This window comes from Hippopotamus amphibius, chromosome 9 (assembly GCF_030028045.1).
Source record: "Hippopotamus amphibius kiboko isolate mHipAmp2 chromosome 9, mHipAmp2.hap2, whole genome shotgun sequence".
Taxonomy (NCBI): Eukaryota; Metazoa; Chordata; class Mammalia; order Artiodactyla; family Hippopotamidae; genus Hippopotamus; species Hippopotamus amphibius.
The window spans coordinates 124,562,081-124,583,642 of NC_080194.1; the positions used below are offsets into that span (position 1 = coordinate 124,562,081).

Sequence of the window (21,562 nt, forward strand, 5' to 3'; positions counted from 1 at the left end):
TCTGGGGTTCAACCTCAGGAGGTAGAAATCCACTTAGCCAGGTGCGGGTACCGGGCTTTCTCACTCGCGTATACCCACTCCTTCCACTTCCTAACCGCCCGCACCAAGCTGGGCGCTGAGGGTCAGGCTCCCGAGGCCAGGCGCAATCAAGGACCCCCGCCGCTCTAGGGCTGAAGATGCAGATAGTCCCAAATGCTGGGACCAAGGCTGCGGTGAGTTCTCCTCCTTACTCCTGCGTGAGGGAAACTGAGGCCGAGGGCAAGGCAAGGACCAGCTCGACTTCGGACGGGAAGGAGGGGCTGAGGCCCGCCTCGGACCCTGACTTGCGCCGCCCCGAATCCGCAGCCGGGGCCTCTGCCTGCCGGGCGCTGCCCGCGCGTTCCTGGAACTGGGCTGGGCGGAGAAACCAGGGCCTGCGGAGAGGCATTCCTGCCGCCCTCCCCGCCGCCCGGGCCGCGGGGGGCCTGGCCAAGGTGACCCCGTGGGAGGGAGGCAAGGGGCCCCCGCCCCCTCGGCCGCCGCGACCTCCTCTATCTTCCCGGTCTTCGGGGCTTTTCCTCTGGGCCCGCACGCCCTCCCTCCGGTCCTTCTCCGCGCGCCGCCCCCTCTCCGGGCTTCCCCGAGGGCGGGACGTCCCTCCCCGCCGCCACCCCCAGGCCATCTCCTAGGCCGTGTCCTAGCGCTGCCCTCGGACCGGGGGCGGGGCCGCGGGGGGGGGGTACCCGAGGATGGGGCCGAGGAGGACGCGAGCGGCTCGGCCGCAGCCCGGCGCCCCCTCCCTCCCGGTGCCCGCTCCCCCGGCCGCGCCGCCCTCCCTTCCTCCCCTCCCCCGGCCCAGCGCCGGCTCCCGGCCGCCCCCTCCCCCAGACGCGCACGCCCCGCCTGGCAGCTGGCGCCCCGGGCCTGGGGCCGCGGCAGCGAGAGGGGTTTGCTGGGAGGGCGGGAGGGAGGGAAGCAGCGGGGGAGGGAGGCGGGAGGGAGGCCGCCCCCCGCGCCCCTCCTCCTCCCCCTCCTCCGTCGCCCGTCGGTCCCTCCTCCCGCCGCCTCCCTCCTCCCTCCCTCTCTAAGACATCCCCGCACGGCCCGGCCGCCGCGGCCACCTTCCCTGCCGGAGCTGCAGATGTGGCGGAGCGGCCGGGCGCCGGGCGGCCGTGCCAGGGGAGCCCGCGCCCCGTGAGCCTCGCGCCCCGGCCCCCGCCCGCCCGGCCCCCTCCCCCGCTCGCTCCCCCGCCGCCCCCCGACCGCCGGAGCCCGCAGCTGGGAGCCCCACCGCCCCCGCCGCCGAGGTAGGAAGCCCCCGGGCATCGCGCCGTGGGGACAGGGACAGGCGGGGGGTCTGGCCTGTCGCGCGGGGGCTGCGGGACCCGAGGGTCGCCTCCCCCTCCCTTGTCCGCGCCTCGCCCCGGGCCATTGTGAGCCCTCGCCGGGGCCCCTGCGCTCGCTCCCTTGCTTGCTGGCTTGCGCGCTCCCTCCCTCGCAGGCTCCCCGGCCCCGTCCCTCCGTCTCTCTGTCTTTCTCCTCCCTCCTTACCTCCCTCTGTCCAGAGGCCGGGCCGAGTCGCGGCCGAGCCCGAGGCGGGAGTAAACTTCGGCGGGGAAGTTGGGCGGTCACAGTGGGGGCGCGCTGCGGGGTGAGAGGGGCCTCCCCCCGGAGCCCCGGCACGAAGTTGTCTGGGGTTGCCGGGCAGCCACCCCTTGACACGGCGGGGCTGTTTCTAGGACGGGGGCTGAAAGGTGTCTCCTCCCTGGTCCAGGAAAGTCTCCCCCTGCTGCCCCTGGCTGGCCCAGACCTTCCTTGGGCCAGGGGAGGGAGGAGTCCCCGGGGAGTCAGGACTGGGAGCTGACGTCCTGTCCAGCACTTGTTCCTCCCCTGCTTCTGGGTGCAAGCAGAAGGGTCTGGCAGAGTGGGGAGGGAAAGGGTTTCAAACCCGCCTGAGGGAGGGTCTGCAGGGGGTGGGAGCAGGGGGCAAGGCAGGTGCATCCCCAAGGAGGGAGATGCCTGTGCCCTGCTTCCCCGCAGGCCCCCTGGGATAGGGCTGGAATCCAGGCTGGCACCTGGAGGCCTTGGCACACTGCCCTGCCCAGCCGGGTACTCAGGCCACAGCAGGGCAGCATGCCGCCTGTCTGCCTGTCCAGGAGGGCTGCCTGGTCGGCCACCCGGCGCATTGATGGTTGCAGGGAGCTGCCCAGCCCTGCCCTGGGGCCTGGGAAGCGGGAAGGGATCCTGGGAGGAGCCCTGGGCCCCCAGCCATCACAGCCCAGGATCTTGGCTCTGAAGGAAACGCTTGACACTGAGGGGGCAGCCAGGCCAGCTGGGGACCTGGCCAAGGCCTGGGCTCCCATGGTTCTTGGTCTGGGCCAGGGACAGGGCCTGAGCTGTGGTCCTTGGAGGCAGCCATCTGAAGGTCCTACATGCCTGGTCCTGGCATCCTGGAGGGAAGGTGGGGATTAACCAGCAGCTACGGAAGACAGGCCTAGGGAAGGGGAAACTGGCCCCTTCAGTGTGCCCACCTGCCCAGCCCTCCCCAATCCCCGCACCAGTGCCACAGTGCCACAGCTGTTCCAGCCCAGCTCACATCCCTCTCCACTACCTCAGTGCCTCCCCTCTGCTCCTCCTTCTCCCCTCTGGGCCCAGGCTGGGCCTCCCAGCTGGCCCTGGCCTGCACTGGGGGAGGGGCTGCACCTGGGGGCCCTTCCCAGGACACCCCTTTATGAGCTCCAGCCCAGCTCATTTCATAGCCCAGCCCAGCTTGGCTTGTCCCTGTCTGCAGTCAGCCAAGCAGGAGGCAATGCCAGGGGCTTGGGCACCGTTTATGGGGGTTGAAGACCCCTTGGAAGCGGCCCTGTTTTCCTTAGCCCCTTCCCCTCCTCCTCCTTTCTGGAGCTGCCATTAGCGCTGACCCTCTGACCCCTATGCCTGCCCGCCCTTCCCTGTCTGTGACCTTTGACCTTTGATGTTAAATCCCTCCAGCTGGGGCTCTTCGGCCCCTGAGTGACCCTGGTGCAGGACCCCTGGGGGACCTCTCCCTGCTCCTGGCTCTCTACACAGGGACACCTGCCAGTCTCTCCCTCACTGATGGGGAGGTGCCCCAGGAAGCCAGACAGTGAGTCACCCCATTTCCAGGCACCACTGCTTTTGGGGTCAGTGGCTTTGGGGGATTCGCTGGCGCTGGGTCACAGCCTGGAGGGTGAGTGGGAAAAGCCCCTGGCCTGGGAGTCTGATGTCCTGGATTCGACTTGGCGGCGCCACCAACTCCCAAGGGTCTTTGGGCCAGGCTCTTCCCCCTTCTGGGTCTCAGTTTCCTCATCTGTAAAACCAAGAGGTCAGACAAGGTGAGCTTCCTGAACTGCAGAGTCCATGAGAAGACCTGTGGGTGGGGGTACTGAGAAGGGGCTAAGGCCAACAAAAGCCAACTCTCAATTATCCGTGGGTGGAGCCAGTATGAATAACCAAATGCCACAGACATCCAGAAACCTCATTTTAAACAATCGTGTGAACTGAGTCCCCCCCAAAGCTTTTGTTGTTTCTGAAAAGCCCAGCTGCAAATGGGTAGCCACAATGATGTCTTCTCCTGCCTGGGCTCCGCTCCTTGCTGGGAGTGCCTGCCCGCGGAGGGCGACAGGCTGAACTGGCCTGGGGAGGACAGAGTCCTGCCAGGGCCCCTCCCTGGGGCTTGTTGCAGGGCCTGAACCCCTCTCAGCCCCCACCATGTGGACCTCTCTCCCTTCTCCCCTCCTTTCCTGGACTGGCCTTGGCCCAGGTGGTGGGAGTGTCATCTGCCACCTACTCCTCCCAGGGTCTGAGCTGCGGTATAGAAGGAAGAATGTGTTTTCCTGACAACATTTTCCCATGTGCATTTCCATTTACCCCAACTCGCCTGGAATCTGAATTTCCCACTTGGGTGAGGGTGCGGGGATGGGTGACAGGCAGAGGTTGGGGCAATCCCAGGATGAGAGAGGGTGGCGACAGCTGTGGCTGGGGGACCAGATGTGGGGCCAAGGCGTGCAGTTGAGCACTCTGGGAGGCATTTGGGGTGGGGCCCCTGGTGCTGAGAAGCCTGGGGTGGGGGGGGTGGGGGTGAGGGCTGCTCCTGGCTCTCTCCAGTACAGGATGCCTCCCCAGGTTCTCGTGTCCCAGGCGGAGCTGAAGAGGCCCCTCACCCAAGTGGGAAATTTGGATTGCAGTGGGGAGGCCCTGAGCTGGGTGGAATGGGGCAGTGGGGGGTAGGTCTGCCTTTTTTCTAGGCTTTGAAAAGCCTTCTCTTATTAGAGTTTATTGTCATTTTATATTTCACACAGATGACTGAGGCCAGAGGGGTGACCCCTGGAAGGTACTGGGTGGTCCTCCCTTCACCTCGATAAGCACCCTTCTCAGAGGTGGGGGACATCCCTGGCTGGTGAGGTGGTCTCTGGGGCCAGCCAAAAGAGGTGAATCTACCCCCAACCCAAACTGCCTCCCCTCCCAGGGCTTGTGAAAGGGTCCTAGAGGTGGGCCGCAGCCCAGACATGAGTCTGGGGGTTCACTTCTCTGAGAATGCCAGGGCCTGGCAGGGGTGGGATACCCAGCCTTGCCATAGCCTGCCGCCAGCCCTGGGTGGGAGAGACCACAGCTTTTGCAAGGCCCTTGGGACACATCTGCCCCAGTGGTTTCCGAGGTGGCTGCCTCAGCCCCACCCTGGGGGCGGGGACTCTGCACTCTCACCCAGGACCTCTAGTGTTTTGCTGATCAGCCAGGGTTGGGGTGCCCCTGACACCTGGACATGAAGGATTTGCTGAGTGGGTAGGGGGTGTCTTATGCAGGGGCATGGTCTGGAGTAGACCCAGGTGTCTCTCCAGGCTCCAACTTAGCCCTATAAACCCTGCTGTCTCTCCAACTAATAAAAATGCCAGCTTTGCTCCCGGGTGTGGGGCTTGGGGTAGGGAGTGAAGTGGGATTGAGCAGCAGGGGAGGACTGCCTCTAATAGCTCCCTGAGAAAATCAACAGGATGCCTTCCAGTGGCCATCACAGGCATTGACATCTGTCACCTGAAATCGCTACAGTAGCCTCGAGAGAGAGACCCATTGATCCCTATTTGACAAACGAGGAAACTGAGGCACAGGATAGAAGAGGGCCGGTTGGCTTCTGGGCCTCAGTTCCTGGATCTGCTATGGCTCAGGAGGATGGGAGTGGGGTCTGGTGGCCAGTTTCCCAGCCTGGCGTGAGAGGGGAGCCCACTCTTGAGGGAAGCCCGAGCTAGCCCTAGCAGCTGTGTGCTCTGGGCCCTGAGCCTCCATCCTTTCCCTGGCACTGATCCTACTGGCCTCAGCTCCAGACTTCTCCACAGGGGAGGCAAGGCCTGGCCCAGGTCTGCAGGGGTCCCTGGTCCTCTTTCCCATTCCAGCTCTGGGGCTGTGGGACCCTCCCAGGGAGCTCCGGGAGCCTCCACACAGCCAGCCCCCAGGGAGCCCCAGAGGTCTGACTTGCCTCCTTCCTGGGACATGTCTCTTCAAGTTCCCTCAGGCCAGGCAGGGTAGAGGCCCTGGCTCTGGGCATCTTGGGGGGCAGGGAGCTCTGGCTCTCCACCCCCTCCCCCTCTCAGGTGGGATGGAGGGTCTAGTTAATTGGTAGGCAGGTTAGGAGGGGCCTGGGGGGCACAGAGGTGGGAGGTGATTCCAGTGGGGGAGAACTTCCCACCTGCTTCAGATGTCCCTGGTGGAGGATGGACAGTGGGGGCTGAGAATCTTCCAGGGCCATAACAGGGTCGGGGGGTGGCTGGTGCTTCCTCAGGTCCTTTGTCATCATTGCCAGAGAGGCCAAGTAGTACCCTCCACAGGGAGGGCCTGACATGCGCATGTGTGACATGCACGTGTACACATACCCCCGTTATGGCAGATGGCTGACTGCGGAAGGACTCAGACCCAGCCCCTGGCCCCCTCCTTTAGTCATGGCCGAGGGTGGGTGGGAACCTGCTGAGGCCCCAGGAGAGTGCTGAGCTGCTTGAGTCAGCCCTGGGAGCCTCCAGGAAGACACTCCTGCCTGGCTGACCGAGGGTCTTGTTTGCCTAATGCACTCAGAGGCTAGCATCCCTGGGAATAAGGAGGCGTTGGGGGGGTGGGGGGGGGGGAACAGGGGTCAGAGATTTGAGGGCTTGGCCACTTTGATTTGAGGTCACTTGGGGTCAGGGAGGGTCAGAGGGGAACCAGAGCCTAGGATTGTGTGGCCCTGGCCCCTGAAATGTCAGTTCAGCCTGGGAATCCCCCCAGCTTCTCTGCTGCCCCCCATTCTCTGCATGGCATGATGTGTGGGCAGCTGTGTCCGGAGGAAGTCTCCCTCCCTCCCTACCCTTCATCGTCCACCTGGGTCTGCCTGGCAAGTCCCAGCCTGCCTGAGCCATTTCTCCTCAGGGCCACTCCTTTCTGCATCCAGACCCCACCCTCCCAACCCCCATCACCAACTTGTCCAGGCTGACGGACCCAGAGTTGTGATGTTCCCCTTTCCCCAAGGCTATGGGGCCCCTCCATCGTGCCCCAAAGTACTCCCCACTCCCGTACTGCTGGCTGCCTGCCTGCCTGCCAGCCCCCACCCTCCAGGCCAGGCCCCCAACACCCCCTTCAGGACACCTAGTGGAAACCCTGAATGGTCTTGTGGGCCCTGGGCCCCAAGGGCCTGAAACAGGCCAGGCCTGGCACAGCCCCACCCAGTGGGTGTTTCCTTTGGGTTTAGAGACTGCCCCTGGCTTCTGGACTTGCTTTGCTGTTTAGAGTGGGAGCAGGGGAGGGGCAGGGGTGGCTGGGAAGAGGGTGTGGGGGTGGAGTCCAGAGTTTGTGCTGGAGCCCCTGCTGGTCCTGGTCTAGCCCAGCTGTTCTGGGGTGGCTCTGTGCCAGGGCTGGGTGGGAGTGGCAAGAGATGGAGCTGGGGGAACTGAACCCTGCTGGTCATCCCAACCTATCAGGGTGATGCTATCTGCCTTACCCTCACTGCCCAGGTCTGCTCCTGCGTCCCTTGCCCCAGACAGCAGGAGGAGGCATCTGTGTCAGGGTCCTGCCTCATGGGCAAGCCACTTCCTTCTTTGGGCCTTAAGCCCCTCCACACCTCACCTGGCTGGTAGGTACCACCAATGGATGCATTCCCTCAATCACTCAACAAACATTCACTGAGCACCAAGTGAGAAAAGTAAAGGGCAGGTATGATGGTGCTATTAGAGGAGTGGTTTGGATGTTCAAGCTCCGGTCCTACTCTAGGCCAGCCGCCTCCTTTCAATGCTGGGGAAACTGAGGCCGAGAGCCTTGCCCACGTCAAATCGGAGTAGGCCTGGCTGTCTGGCTGTGAGGCTCCTGCACTTCCCATTGCTGCCCAATTCACTCTGGTGGAAGGAGTGGTGTTAGTGTTGGGCTAGGGAGGACTTGAACCCAGAACAAGTGTGGCAGGCAGCACAGGGCCACTGCAGGGCTAGGGATGTTGCCCTCAGCAGCGTGGGAACAGAGGCAGATCCTCTGCTCAGCTCTCAGGCACCTGGAAGAAAAGCCCACGTATGGCTGCAAGAGGCAAAGACCAGAGAGGGTGAATCAGGGGAGACTTGCTGGAGGAGGAGATCGGAGGGGAGTGGCAGCTGGAGGAGAATATGGAAGCGTGGAAGGTTGTGAGGCAGGAGTTAGCACCCAAGAGGTGAGCATGAGATGGGCAGGAGGCAGGGAGTCCTGAGAAAGGAGGTGCTGCAGGGGAGAGCCTGGGGGCAGGAGATTGGGCTGGAAAGGAAGATGGCAGTCTTCTGTGTAGAGCACTCCATGACTCCCCAGTGCCCTCCAGGTCCTGGCTCAGCCTCTCTCTTGGGCTTCCTCCTCTGCCGAATGACAGGCAGGTTCATTGTGGGTCAGCTGGGGCCGTACCCCCAGGCCTCTGCAGTGTCGGGCGCAGAAAGAATGTGGGCTTTGTATCCTGGAGGTGAATCCCAGCCATGCTATTTATAAGCTCTGTGACTTTGGCAGGTAACTGAACCACTCTGAGCCTTGGTTTCCCTATCTGGAAAGTGGGGAGAATAGCATCTAATTCACAGGGTCCTGAGGGTGAATGGAGATGGTACATGGGAGGCATGCTGGCCATTCCTGGCCCACAGCACTCCCTGTGAGGACCTCAGCCCTTCACCCCATGTCCACGTGGCTGATTTGGATCTGTCCCTCCCGCCCACAGGAGCAGCCCACGCCTAACATTGTTCACCTCTGTGAAGTCTGGGCGCCCTTCGTTCTCATTCATCTGTGGGCCCCCAGGACCAAGCGGAGGGCCTGGTGTTGGAATGCATAACTGAGTGGTTGGTAAATGAGGCGGAGGGAAGGGCCAAAGTCCAGAGCCCGCCTGGCCGCCTCCTGCCCTCTGAGCTGGCGGGTGCTGTTTGCAGTGGGCCTGGTCCCTGTCCCGGGGTGGTGGAAGGTGTGGGCTGTGAGCAGAGGCCCCCGGGACTTGGGAGGCGCTCCTGGGCTTGTTCTGCAGCCAGGCTCAGAGTGGGAAGTGCAGTGTTTCCTTCTCTGTGGGGAATGGGCCTCACCTCTACTCCCACCCTTAAGCCCAGACTCTTGGGTCCAGGACCCTGACGCTGGTTACCTGCCATGTCCTGTGTGTGCACAGGTGTGACACCTATGCATGTGCCTATATGTCTGGGAGTGCCATGGGTGCCCATCCATGTCCTGTGGGACACTGGCCGATGCTTCTGCAGGCCCTAGAGAGCCCTGGCAGAGCGCCCAGCCCCGCCCGCCCACTGCGAGTGGCAATGCTTGCCTGGCAGGACCCGGGCTGCTGTACCTAAGCCTTGCTGGGTGTGTGTCCCTGTCTGGCTCCCCTGGTGCTGGCCCCTCCCAGGGATTCAGGCGGCCTGGGCCCAGCCCTTCCCTCTCCACCCGCCACCGGGCGTGGGGGCTGCTTGGCGGGCTCGCCTCTGGCTGAGGCCCAGGTGCAGGCAGTGTTCACAGCCCCACGCACCACCTCCCCCCCCAAGCTGGGCAGACAGGAAAATACCAGACATAGTTGTGCAAAGGTGGCTGCAGGCGGGCAGGGGGTGGGGGCTGCCTTGATGGGCCTGGAGCCACCAGTCCAGGGGAGGCCTCTGTGCCAGTCTGGGCCCTGCAGCTGGACGGGTGTGTGTGTCTGTGTGAGGATGCATGTGCGGGCGACCTCTGTGTGAGCGGCTCCGCCCGCCCCGCCCCCCCTCCTGGTGTCACCCTGCTGGCACTGGGGAAGGAAATGCAGCTCCTAGGAAGCTGGAGCTGTGGAGGGGCGTGGGGGAGCCAGCTGCTGGCCTTCCAGTGTCAGTGCTGCCTGAACCATCTGGGTGAACTTGGAGGCTGAGTTACTGTGTGGGGCACCCCCAGCCCAGGGTCAGGAACAAGAATCCAGTTGCTGGCGCCTCCTGTGTGCCAGGTGCCAGGCAAGCTCGCCCTGTGGGGTGCCCCGTGAGCTGGCACCTTATCCATGGTGCCTGTGTTCCTGATGAGGAAACCAAGTCTCTCAGAGGGGTGACAGGGGACTGGGAACTGGTAGCCTGACTCTGGGTAGCACTTTCTAAACGTGTGCAAATGGGGGTTCCTGGCACACACCCCTGCTCAGGTGCCGCCCAGCTGGGAGCTTTCCCGAGGCCCCCATGGCTGAGCAGAGAGCTCAGCACTGCCTGCGGCACCTGGGAGCCCTTGCGCTCCCATGTGGGCACGGTCTGCCCCCCAAGGGACCTGGGGGAGGCCCCCCCATGCTGGCTGAGCACCCATTTTGGGGTGGGGGCAGGGTCTGAGGGAAGGCGAGCCCCACACTCTTCCAGGAAGTGCTGCTGGCACTGGCCTCTCTCCTGGGACCTGCTTGGGCCGAGGCCTCAGGATAAGCCCCTCCCCTGGGTCCTGGGAGGAGGCCTGCTCCTTCCAGGGCTGCTCAGAGCCTCTCCAGGACCTCCTAGTGCTCTTTCCTTGATACAGTCAGGCTCTGCAAGGTGGCTGGGTCAGCTGTGGCCACTCCACAGGATAACAGAACCTGCGGCCCTCTGAGGGGCACAAGCTTATTTAGTAACAATGTCAACTGAAGCACAGGTGCTCCCAGTTAAGGGTGAGACTCTATGTCTGTAGGTACAGTGGGAGGGCCGGTCGCCACTCAGCTGTCCTCACAGCCCCAAACTGGCTAAAGTCAGTGCTGGTGACAATTCATTCACAGGTTTAAGCACCTACTATGCGCCCAGCACTGTTCTAGGTGCTGAACATTACATACTAACGGGAAACACTAAATAATCATTGGATGTGCACCATTTTATTGATTTCCCCCCAAAATCCAGTGAGGCGTGTATCTTATACTATTGTTATCATCCTATTTTAGATGTGATGACAGTGAGGCTCAGACTGGGAGATGACTTGCCCTAAGTCACATGGGAAGGAAGTGACAGAGCCAAGTTGGAGACCCAGGTAGTCTGATCTATATTGGAGCCCTGCTGCTGCCTGGTCAGGAAGGGGGGCCCTGAGAAGACAAGGCCTGCCCCTGCCCCTGGCCCAGTGGTCCCTGCTGCTGGGTGGCTGAGGAGGGTGGAGCTCTTGGCCAGAGCAGGGCGCCGCAGAGGTTCCCAGGAATGTGGGGCTGTGGGGCCGTTTGCTTTGGCAGCATATCTGCCCTCAGCTCTCCAAGCCTCCCTGTGGGCCCCCCCAACAGTTGGCCCCTCCAGCGCCTGCTGCCTCTCCTGGGCTCTGCACCTAGTTCCCACAAGCCCCTGGGCAGGGAGGAGCTGGGAAGCCAGAGGCCCTTTGCCTGCCCCTTCCCACATCCATGGGCCCAGCAAGGGCTAATGGTGAACACGGCTTCTGGGCTCACCTGGGCTTGAAACCCAGCTCTGCCACAGACAAGCTGTGTGACCAACAGATCACTTAATCTCCCTGAGTTTGGGATTTTGCATCTGTAAAATGGGGATGGAACAGCCCCTGTCTTAAACAGGTGCTAGTGCGTTGCCCGAGTATCAACAACTGGCTGATGGTGGTGGGATTCATCCCTGGCTTCCAGTCCTGGGCTTGCCACCCACTCATGCAACCTGGGCCAGCGGTCTCCCCTCCCAGCCCTCAGCTTACCCCTCTGTAAGGCCCTCATGCTGACAATGATGGTCCCTGTACTAGAGGCAGGGGCACCCTCTGAGCAGGTGGGAGCTAATGGGCCAGGCGAAGCCAGGGACGTTCTTCTGCTTTCCATTCCATAGCAAGAAAGCCACGTGGGCTTTTGAGAGGTGCCTCCTGGATCCTGGTCGCCAAGTCTTAAGCTGGACAGGTCACAGCTGACCAAAGGGCAGTTTCAGGACAACTCCTGGGGATAAGAGGCGTGCCTCTTGTTGCCCTGGCAATACTGCTACAGTGGTACTCACTCATCTGTCCCCACTCTGCTGTGGGGTGGGCATGAATGGCCCCCATCTCACAGCGGGCCCCATCCTTTCTCTGTTTCTGCCGAGACACTGAATGTTTCTCAGGGGGCTGTGGCGAGCTTGCCACCTCCCTCCACACAGGCACCTCTCCAGGCTTAGGGCCAGCTAGCGGCCCTCTCCCAAGCAGGGACAAGAAGCTTTCTCAGAGCAGATTCCTGCCGGCGGCTCCCATTAGCCTGGTGACCTTGAACCTCAGTTTCCCCATCTGTGCCACAGGGAAACTAAAGGCGTGCACTCACGATAGCACCTTTTAGAGGGTTCAGAGAATTCGTGCACAGATGGCTCCTGACACATGGCAGGTGCTTAATGGATGCAGATGACCGCCCCACCCCCGCTTCGGGTGTGCGTTCCTTCGGGTGTGCGTTCCGCCCCACGCCGCAGGACCCTGGCGGAGGCAGTGCCTTGTTCCGGCCTCAGTTTCCCAGAGGGGCCGACCTCGCCCCGCTCTCGCCCCGCCCCCCGCCGGGGGTGGGCCGGGCCGCCAGGTAGGGCCGGGCGGGCGCTGCGGGCGCTGCAGCTGGGGGCCGTCTGCGCGCGGCCGGCGGGCGCACAATAGCGGCCATTGTCTCCGCTCGGCCGGCGGGCGAGGGCGGGGGCGGGGCCCCCGAGGGCCAGCGCGGCCCACCCTCGGGGTGACCCCGCCCCGTCCCCGCCGCCCTGTCCCCGCCGCCCCGGTGGTCCCCGCGCCGCTTCCTCCAGCTCCCTCCGCCCTAATTAGTTCCTTTCGCAGCTGGAGCGGCGGCGCCCGGCAGCGCGGCCACCTCGGCGCCGCCTCCCCGCCCGCCCCCTGCTCCAGCGAGGCGCTCGTCGCGTCACCTCGCGACCAGCGGGAAACTGAGGCAGGGATTCCGCAACCGGGCCCGTGGCAGCCACTGGGCACCTGCCCACTGCGGGCTCTGCGCTGCCTAAGAAACTTGCCTCTACTCGCAGCGAGGCGGGTCACCCTTCGGAGCGTCCCTGTCCTCCGGAAAACAGACACCGAGTGTCCACCTCCCCACCCCAAACTCAATCCGGTGAGGGCTGCCGGCCTCCGGAGGTGATCACAGCGCCAGTCCTCGGGTTCCAGGCCCGGCTGCATACCCCCTCTGTGCCTCTAAGGCCCAGGAGAATGTGATCCTGGCTCTTGCCTGCCCCCCTTCATCCAGCCCGGGAACAAAGAGCAGAGCAGAGCCGAGCCAGAGCTCAGAACTGGCCACTGCTCGCTGGGGGTGGGAGGTGGAAGGGGACTCTGTCAGGTTGGCCAAGGTCAGAGCAGGAGTGGGGGTCCCAGGCATCTCCCCTTGGGTGGGGACAGCCTGGGGTGGGAGCTGTGGGCTTTTGGGGGCAGCTCCTTCCTCCTTTCCCAGGAGTGCGGAGGTTGGGCCTCCTGGCTGGGCTCTGGCTTCCATCAGAATGAACCCCTGTTCCCAGGGCAGGACCCAGTGGCAGGAAGTGGGAGGGGTCTCTGGGGACTGGGCCTGCTGATTAAGGGGGGTGCTGGAGTCCCAGCCTCACCCTGGGAGACAAGCTTCTTTTGGGGTCCTCCCTAGTTCTGGGCTGAGGCAGTGTCTCCTGCAAGTCTTCAAAACAAGGTGACCTATGGCTCCTCCCTGGCTCCCCTCTGGCCTGGGGGAGGGCAGCGGGCAGGTGCTAGAGGACATTAGTTGGGTGATATTGCCAATGAAAGTCAGTGTCAGTCTGAATTCCCACTTTCCAAACCATCCTGCCCTCGTTTTCCCCTTCTCCAGAAGGTCGGGTGGGGGTGGGGGACAAGGCTGTGGGGAGGTCTGTGGCCCTAGGCCAGCTGAAGGACCAGGCCACCAGCCCTTCCTGGCTCCTGAATTCTTAATCAGCATAAATATTTACTTCCTTCCTCCCCTTCCAGGCTCCCAGCACAGAGGAGCTTCAGGGAGGTTGGACTGGGCCTGTGTCTAAAAATAAACAGGTGGAGGGACAGGCAGACACACAGACAGACAGACATAACTAGGGGGTGGGTCAGGCAGAGGGCAGCTCCCCACCCAGCCAGAGGAAGAGTGGAGGGGGCCCAGGTCCATCCATCACTGTCACCCACCCACCTGCCCTCCTGGGTCTGGAGCTACTAAGGGGACAGTCTGGTCCCCCATGCATGGCCTGTGGGTAAATCCAAATAAATCTGCCAGCTCCCACCTGATGGAGTTTAACAGGGACAAGTAAAGTCACAGACCTTGGTCCCATGGCCAAGTGCAGCTACCCATGCTCTGATAATGCAGCCCGCTCCCCAGGCTCAGAGATTCCAATGCTAGCCATGTGCTGGGGTCTTGGCATGTGTCCTCAGAAGCAGAGAGTCCTCAGTGAGGGAAGGGACCACTGTTACCTGTGTGTATGGAGGGTCTTGGCAGAACTGGAGCTTGTCCGGGAGATGGATGAGCCAGGGCTTGGAGCTGGGGCAAGGCTGGTATAGAGTCGGCCTGGAGAAGATGAGTGGGATCCCCATCCCGTTCCGTGGAGGGAGCTTGAGGCAGCTCTGCAAGCACACACGCTGGTGAAATGTTTGAAGTCTTTTACCATGTGGTGGTTTCGAGGATGTTCCATATTAAGTTATGAAGAGCTGGATTTGGTGAACGACTGGGAGTATCTTGTTTGGCAGGTAGATTTTCAGGGTGTGATCATCCCAACAAACACAAGGAAACACCATTTCCCAGCATGTGAAAAGATCGCTGCTGTAAAAAATGAGTTGACTTTGCTCTTGGCTCACTTATAGGTGAAGAAAATTATACCATTGAGATATTCTAAATGGTGAAAATTCACCACTCAAAATAAAAGAATATCATCACCACTAAAAATTATGTATATATGTGTTTTACTAACCACTGATCACTTCCCTCTACCCTGCCGCTGGCTGGCCTGGTTGGCCACAGTCCCCAGCTGCCCCCTGGTGGTGGCCCAGAGCCCTCAGGCTCCCCGCACCTGTGGGGCCCCTCTCCTTGCCTCCCTAGGGGTCAAGGCCATCTGTCTGTCTGTCCAACCCTTGGGGCCAGGCCAGGCTTTGCACGGCTTGCATGGGACCAGCTCTCAGCCTCAGGTGGTCACAACTGCCTAAGGGGCTGGCCCAGTGGTCAGTAGCTAGCGCCTCTGAGGGCCACCTGGGACAACATTCATTGCCCTCCTGGCCTGGTTCTGGGTCTTCCAGCTCAAATCAGGCATATGTCCCAGGCATGACTTTCCACTCGGTCAGAAATGACCTTTGGGACTTGCCTGGCCAGTTCCAGGGAGAAGACTGTGGCCTTGAATCTGATGGCTCTGCCACTTCCTAGCTCTGCAACCTGAGGCAGTGTTGCTAAAACTCCATTCACGGCAGAATGGACCCTGTGAGCTTTGATTCCCAGAAAAGTCTCGTGGGAAGTGGAGTTAGATCTGGATTGGTGGTTGGCTCTCCTTGATACCTGCTGTCCAGGGCCACTCAGAGACTCTCTCTACCTGGGGAGACAGCCTTCACACTGCCTCACACCCACTGCCTCTCTGTAGACTTTAATGGGTGTAGCCTGAGGAGGAGTCTGGGGTCACAGTGTCACAGCACAGCTCCTGTCTCCTTCCAGGTTCCTGCCTGAATATCAGCTTGGGAACCCCTCACTGTCTGCTGCCACCCCAACCCCCAGCCCCCATCACCATGCACTCCTTGGACGAGCCACTCGACCTGAAGCTGAGCATCACTAAGCTCCGAGCGGCGAGAGAGAAGCGGGAGAGGACGCTGAGTGCAGTCCGGCACCGAGCTCTGCACAGGGAGCTTGGCCTGGTGGATGACAGCCCCACCCCGGGCTCCCCAGGCTCCCCACCCTCAGGTACTGCGCCCCCGGGCAGGGCAGTGATCTCTGAGCCCTGATGGAGCCCTGGCAATAGAAAAACATCCAGGTGTGTCCACCAGGACATAGTCACAGCCCCTCACAGCCTCACTTAGAGCACCCTCCACACTGTCCATCCATCCTCCCAGCAGTTTGTCTTTGGAGGTGACACTGTCCCTGGGAGGAGGGAACTGACTTGCCCAGCTCCCAAAGCTGGCACAACAGAGCCAGGATTCAGACTGAGGCCTCTGGGAGGATTTGGAAGAGCTGGTAAGGGGCAGAGGGGGATTCACGGGTAGTAACAAAAGGCCCCATGGCCCGTGTCTGGGCTCTGAGGCAGAGTGGTCAGTCAGCCAGATCAGTTGAGATTGGGGACCAAGCCCAACAAGTGCTTGTTGGTGTGCTTGGGGCTCAGGTCTTCTGCTTTGTCTCTGGTGGACCCTAAAAATCAGATCTACCATGTCTGAGCTGGAAGACTCCGGAAGCAACCCAGCCCAAACCTTTCATGTTACAGAAGGGAGCACTGAGACAGAAAGGGACTGGGGAAAAGTGAGAAAGGTCCCTAAGTGACATTGTGATGGGGCGCCAGGGGCCCTGGGTACACGTTCCCATTCAGTTACTTGCCCCGTTGCCCTGTGTGCAAGCCCATTCCCATCTGTAGGATGGGTACTTCCCATCTTAACTGATGGTCAAGCTCTCACTCTGGCAAAGGTCACATCTGTCAGCTATACAGGTTGCTGCTCAGATTCCTGGGTTCCAGGGTGGCAGTGGTCAGGGAGGCAGGGCACCGCATGGCTGGCCTCTGTTTCCAGAGTCATAGTGGAGGAGTTGTGGGCAGGGGCCTAGCCCACCAGGACACCTGACTTCAGTATCCCTGAATCATGCCTTTCCCCTAGGCTTCCTGCTGAACCCCAAGTTCCCCGAGAAGGTAGAGGGACGCTTTTCGGCGGCCCCCCTGGTGGACCTCAGCTTGTCGCCGCCGTCTGGGCTGGACTCCCCCAATGGCAGCAGCTCGCTGTCTCCTGAGCGCCAGGGCAATGGGGACCTGCCTGCAGTGCCCACTGGCCCGGTAAGGAGGGGATGTGTGTTCTAGAGAAGGTATATTCGTCTCTTGGGGCCACTGTAACAAAGGACCACAACCTGGGTGGCTTAAAACAACAGAAATATATTATTCTGGAAGCTAAAGTCCAAAATCAAGGTGCTGACAGGGCCATGCTCCCTCCAAAGCCTCTAGCGGGGGGATCCTTCCTGCCTCTCCCGGCTTCTGGTAGCTCCTGGCACTCCTTGCCTTGTAGCCGCGTCGCTCCACTCTCTGCCTCCGTCCTCACACGGCCGCTCCCCTCTTGTGTCTGTGTCCACATCTCCCTCTTTTTCTTATGGAGACACCAGTCATTGGGTTTAGGCCCCCCGTTCAGTCTGACCTCTTCTTAACTCACATCTGCAAAGACCCTAGTTCCACACAAGGTCATACGCACAGGTACCAGGGATTGGAGCTGGGAAATGTCCTCTTGTGGAACACAGTTCAACCCGCCTGGCAGGGGGAGACCGGGGGAGGGTGGGTGGGTGGTCTGGGCCCACTGGCCCATGGACAGGTGCTGACTAGCTCTCCCCCAGGACCTACAGCCACTGCGCTACCTGGACAGCGTCCCCAGCTCCTTCCAGTTCTTCCTGCCCCTGGGCTCCGGGGGAGCCCTGCACCTGCCGGCTTCCTCCTTCCTCACCCCCACCAAGGACAAGTGCCTCTCGCCAGAGCTGCCCCTGCCCAAGCAGCTGGTGTGTCGCTGGGCCAAGGTGAGTGGGGGCTGGGAAGACTGGGGCAGGGTCTGGGGGGTTGAGCCCCTGGGGCTTAGCACCCTCTCGGCCCTGCAGTGTAACCAGCCCTTCGAGCTCCTACAAGACCTGGTGGACCACGTCAACGACTACCATGTCAAGCCCGAGAAGGACGCGGGCTACTGCTGCCACTGGGAGGGCTGTGCCCGCCACGGCCGTGGCTTCAATGCCAGGTGAGGGAGGGCGAGGGGGGCGGGAAGGGGGGCCCAGGCGTCCAGTGGCTGAGCCGTGCTGCCCCTGTGCCCTCCCTGGAGCAGGTACAAGATGCTCATCCACATCCGCACGCACACCAATGAGAAGCCGCACCGCTGCCCCACCTGCAGCAAGAGCTTCTCCCGCCTGGAGAACCTGAAGATCCACAACCGGTCGCACACAGGTGAGGGGGGGCCGGGGGGCCGGGGGGCAGGTGCCAGGCCATCCCTGCAGCCAAGTGACAGGTGAGCACCTCACTGTCTGGTGGTCCTCTTCCGAGTGCCACTTGCTAGGGAAGCCTCTCCCGTGACTCAGAGCCTTGCCACGCGCTCTCAGGGAACAGACGCTGCCTGTGTCACATTTGGCATTGTGTTCATGTGACCGTTGACTCATGCCGCCTGTGACTGCGGTGCGTCCACTCGCTCCTCACGGACCTGAGCACACAGTAGGGCCAGCACTGGCCGGCAGAGCCACACACATAATTTTAAATTTGCTAATTGCCCACACTGAAAAAAGTACAAAGAAATACTTGGTGACATGAATTACAATGATACATTTTCTTGAACCCAATATATTCAAGATGTTATCATTTCAATATTAGACCATCAACAAGACAGTGAAATTCTTCATTTCCTACAAAGTGTGTGGACTCCGGTGTATATTTTACATGTCTCAAAGGCTCACTGCCTCACGGGGCTCCAGAGGCCCTGGTTGGGGAGCAGCCCTTTAGTAAATCTGGAGCCACTGTGCTGAGTCAGGGCCAAGGGCATGCATGCAGCACTCCCTGGGAGCCAGACCCTAGCAGGGTCTTTCTGTAATTACCTGTGGAGACGGTTGCTGTCATCAGCCTGAGGCAGAGGCCTGAGGTCAAGGACACACAGAGCCAGGCCACAGGCTGGCTTCTCAGCAGCCACACCCTGCTGTCCCCACTGGAGGCTGAGCTTGTGCTGGTGCTGGGGACACCACCCCCAAATCAGACAGCCCATGCTCTCAGGGAGGTCTCGGTCTGGGGTGAGGGGACTGAGGACTGTTGAGTGGGTGGGGGGGCGAGGGGGAAACTAGGCTGGGCTGGCCTGGGTGGTGGGAGCCCCTCACACTAGCACCGGCACCGCCCCACAGGCGAGAAGCCCTACGTGTGCCCCTACGAGGGCTGCAACAAGCGCTACTCCAACTCCAGCGATCGCTTCAAGCACACACGCACCCACTACGTGGACAAGCCCTACTACTGCAAGATGCCCGGCTGCCACAAGCGCTACACGGACCCCAGCTCACTGCGCAAGCACATCAAGGCCCACGGTCACTTCGTGTCGCACGAGCAGCAAGAGCTCCTGCAACTTCGCCCGGCCCCCAAACCACCGCTGCCCTCCCCCGACGGCAGTCCCTACGTCAGCGGGGCCCAGATCATCATCCCCAACCCGGCTGCCCTTTTCGGAGGCCCTGGCCTGCCCGGCCTGCCTCTGCCCCTGGGCCCTGGCCCCCTTGACCTCAGCGCCCTGGCCTGTGGCAACGGCGGGGGCGGCGGGGGTGCAGGGGGCATGGGCCCTGGGCTGCCTGGCCCCGTCCTGCCCCTCAATCTGGCCAAGAACCCGCTGCTGCCCTCGCCCTTCGGGGCTGGCGGACTGGGCCTGCCCGTGGTCTCCCTCCTCGCTGGCTCCGCTGGCGGCAAGGCCGAGGGGGAGAAAGGGCGTGGGGTGGTGCCGGCCAGGGCCCTGGGCACGGAGGGCCGCAAGACCCCGCTGGAGAGGACTGAGAGCAGCCGCTCCCGGCCAAGTCCCGATGGCCTCCCCCTGCTGCCGGGCACTGTGCTGGACCTGTCCACAGGCGTCAACTCGGCGGCCAGCAGCCCAGAGGCGCTCGCTCCCGGCTGGGTGGTCATCCCGCCAGGCTCTGTGCTGCTCAAACCGGCTGTGGTGAACTGAACCCGCTCAGTGGACGCCAACCACCTGCAGCCCAGCTGGCGGCTCCCAGCCCTGCCCTCACCCTGACGAACGGAAACTCTTCTGCGAAATAGCAATAATGTCCTCCTGCCCCTGGGGCTCGGTTGGCTGTGTCCCCTGGGCAGACCCAGCCAAATAAGCTGGGCAGCAAGGATGGTGCTAGAAGGGCGTTGCTGGCACCTCAGGCTCCCAAGGGAGGAAGCGGGTCTGCCGGCCAGGGAGAGCTATGCTCCTGGGTGCTGAGGCCTGCTCACTTCCGGCCCTCTGCCGCCCCATCCTCATCCTAGCCCTTAGTTCCCTTGGCCCTGCACTCTGGTGCCTCCCTCATCCAGTGGCCAATTGGGCAGGTCACCCTCGCTCCCTTGTCCACCCGCCAGCCCTGTTCCAGCAGTAGGGGTGGTGGGGTGGCATCTGCCCTCCTGACTAGTGCCAGGCTCCCTCCCTACCCCCTTCGATGGTGAGCTATGAGGAGTCCCCTGGGATTGGGGTCCCACCCTGTCCTGCGTAGCCTCACTGGGCCCCTGCTTGGGGGCTCCTGACCCCTTTCCCTCTGGTCCACCCTCCAGAGGGAAAGCAAGACAGACGCAGGCCCCAGCAAAGCCACAGGAAGAAGCCACCTTACCCTATGACAAGGCGCCTCCCGGCTTGGAGAGGGAGGCCCGCTCTGCCAGCTGCCCCTCATCACCCGCCACGTGCATGCAGCAGCCAGCACGCTGCCCGAGGGTCGGTCCCTCCTCTGGGTTGGCTGACACTCCAGCTTGAGGGGCTGGCTGACTACTTATCTGCCCCTTCACCACTGGGCCTCCCTCAGCTTTCAGGGAGCCCTGAGCAGGGAGAGGTGCCAGGACCTGGGGCCAGCCCAGCTCAGGGAACAGGTGGGGCTGGGCCTGGCCTGGCCTGGGGCACTGCCGCCCTGCACAAGGGGCTGTGGAGGCCTGCAGGGTGTTAGGAGGGAAAGCTGGCTAGGGACAACCCCAGGCTGGGATACGGCTCCTGTTCTGGGGGCACCAACTCACAGCCAGCACAGGTGAGGGAGGCTCCAGGCCAGTGCTGGGCACCGGGGCTTTCAGAGGCCATGGATAGAAGGACCTGGGCTTGAGGGGGAAGGGGAAGCCAGAGGAAAGCGCCTGGACTTACGACCCGGCTGCTTCCTTTGGCTTTTCTGAGCTGAGCCCCTGCCCTCAGTGTCCCCAATCTGCTCCCCCATGGTGGGAGCCAGAATAAGCTAAGGATGCTGGGGCTCCACGTGCCCCAGAGCCCACACTGCTGCCCGAGCCCAGGGAGCTGGGTTCTCTCACAGGCCCTGGTGGTGCAGCATGTGTCTCGTTCTCCACCCTGAGCCCTCATTGTAGGGGGCCTGGTTTGGTCTGGGAGGCGCTGGCCCAGCAGTCAGGAGCTCTGGCTTCTAGGCCTGCCCTACCCTTGGCCGTAGTGACCAAGCCCCCCACGTCCCCAGCTGCAGAACAAGGGAGCTGCGGGACTTCAGAGGGCTCCTTAGCAGCCCTGCAGTTCCAGGTCCCCCTGCCATTCCTCTGAGCAGCTCTGCCGACCCCACCCTTTCCTAGACTGCCCTTCTGTCCCAGAGGGGTCACTGACCCTGCCCGCTGACAGGGCCTGGCAGCACTGGCTCTGCCCCTTGAAGGGGCTGGGAGCAAAGCAGGAGGGAGCTGGTCTCCTTCCCTCACGCCCCACCAAGACCCAGGACCCCACCCCCACTAAAGGCCCCAGGCCTTAAGTCCCTGTTGGGGTGAGGGGTTTGGGACTCAAGCCCCGGGAGCAGAGGAACAGGGCACTGGAAGGTGATGTTAGCTCAGCATGTGACCCGGTGATAGACCAGGCCCAAAGGGGCCGGTATACGTGTCGTTGTTGTCAGTTTGTTGTTGCACATTCCAGGATATCAGTATTCTAACAGGTTCTAAGTGCCTTTCTATCGTAGCTTATGTTTTTCCTCCTCTTGGCTCCATTGCTGTTAGCATAGAGTTTTAAAAAAAAAAAAAAGAGATAAGCTAATGACTATAACAATATATCCCTCCATGTGAGAGGAAGTTTATAAAGAAACAATAAAAGTGAGTTACAAACATGGTTTGTCTTGGATGTGCCCAGAGTGGGCCATGCACAGGAGACCACCTCCAACTGCCCTTGCCTGGTTCTGGGGTCCCTCACCCAGACTGCAGTGCTGAGGCCCTGTTCTGGGGCTTTCTCCCAAGCCTGTGGGCGCCACAAGCTCTTAAATCTGCTGCTGGGAGCTGGAAGGGAAGGGTGGGAGGGGCCAGTGCTGAGATGGAAGGTTCTGGACAACACACTGCGGGTTCGGGTCCTCATCTGCCACTGCCTGCCGTGACTCTGGTGAGCTCCTTAGCTCTGCGACAGGCCTGGCCCTTGGCCTCGGTGCAGTGAGAGGCTG

At 62.0% G+C, this 21,562-nt stretch overlaps 1 protein-coding gene across 1 annotated transcript; it reads left to right on the forward strand.

Moving 5' to 3' along the window:
- The first annotated feature begins 1,080 nt into the window (after positions 1-1,080).
- GLIS2 (GLIS family zinc finger 2) lies at positions 1,081-21,236 on the forward strand. The gene is made up of 7 exons (XM_057747799.1): positions 1,081-1,286; positions 14,957-15,199; positions 16,096-16,268; positions 16,814-16,990; positions 17,069-17,202; positions 17,287-17,405; positions 18,341-21,236. The coding sequence occupies exons 2-7, from the start codon at positions 15,028-15,030 to the stop codon at positions 19,138-19,140; spliced, it is 1,575 nt and encodes a 524-aa protein (XP_057603782.1). The 5' UTR covers positions 1,081-1,286; positions 14,957-15,027; the 3' UTR covers positions 19,141-21,236.
- The last annotated feature ends 326 nt before the right edge of the window (positions 21,237-21,562 follow it).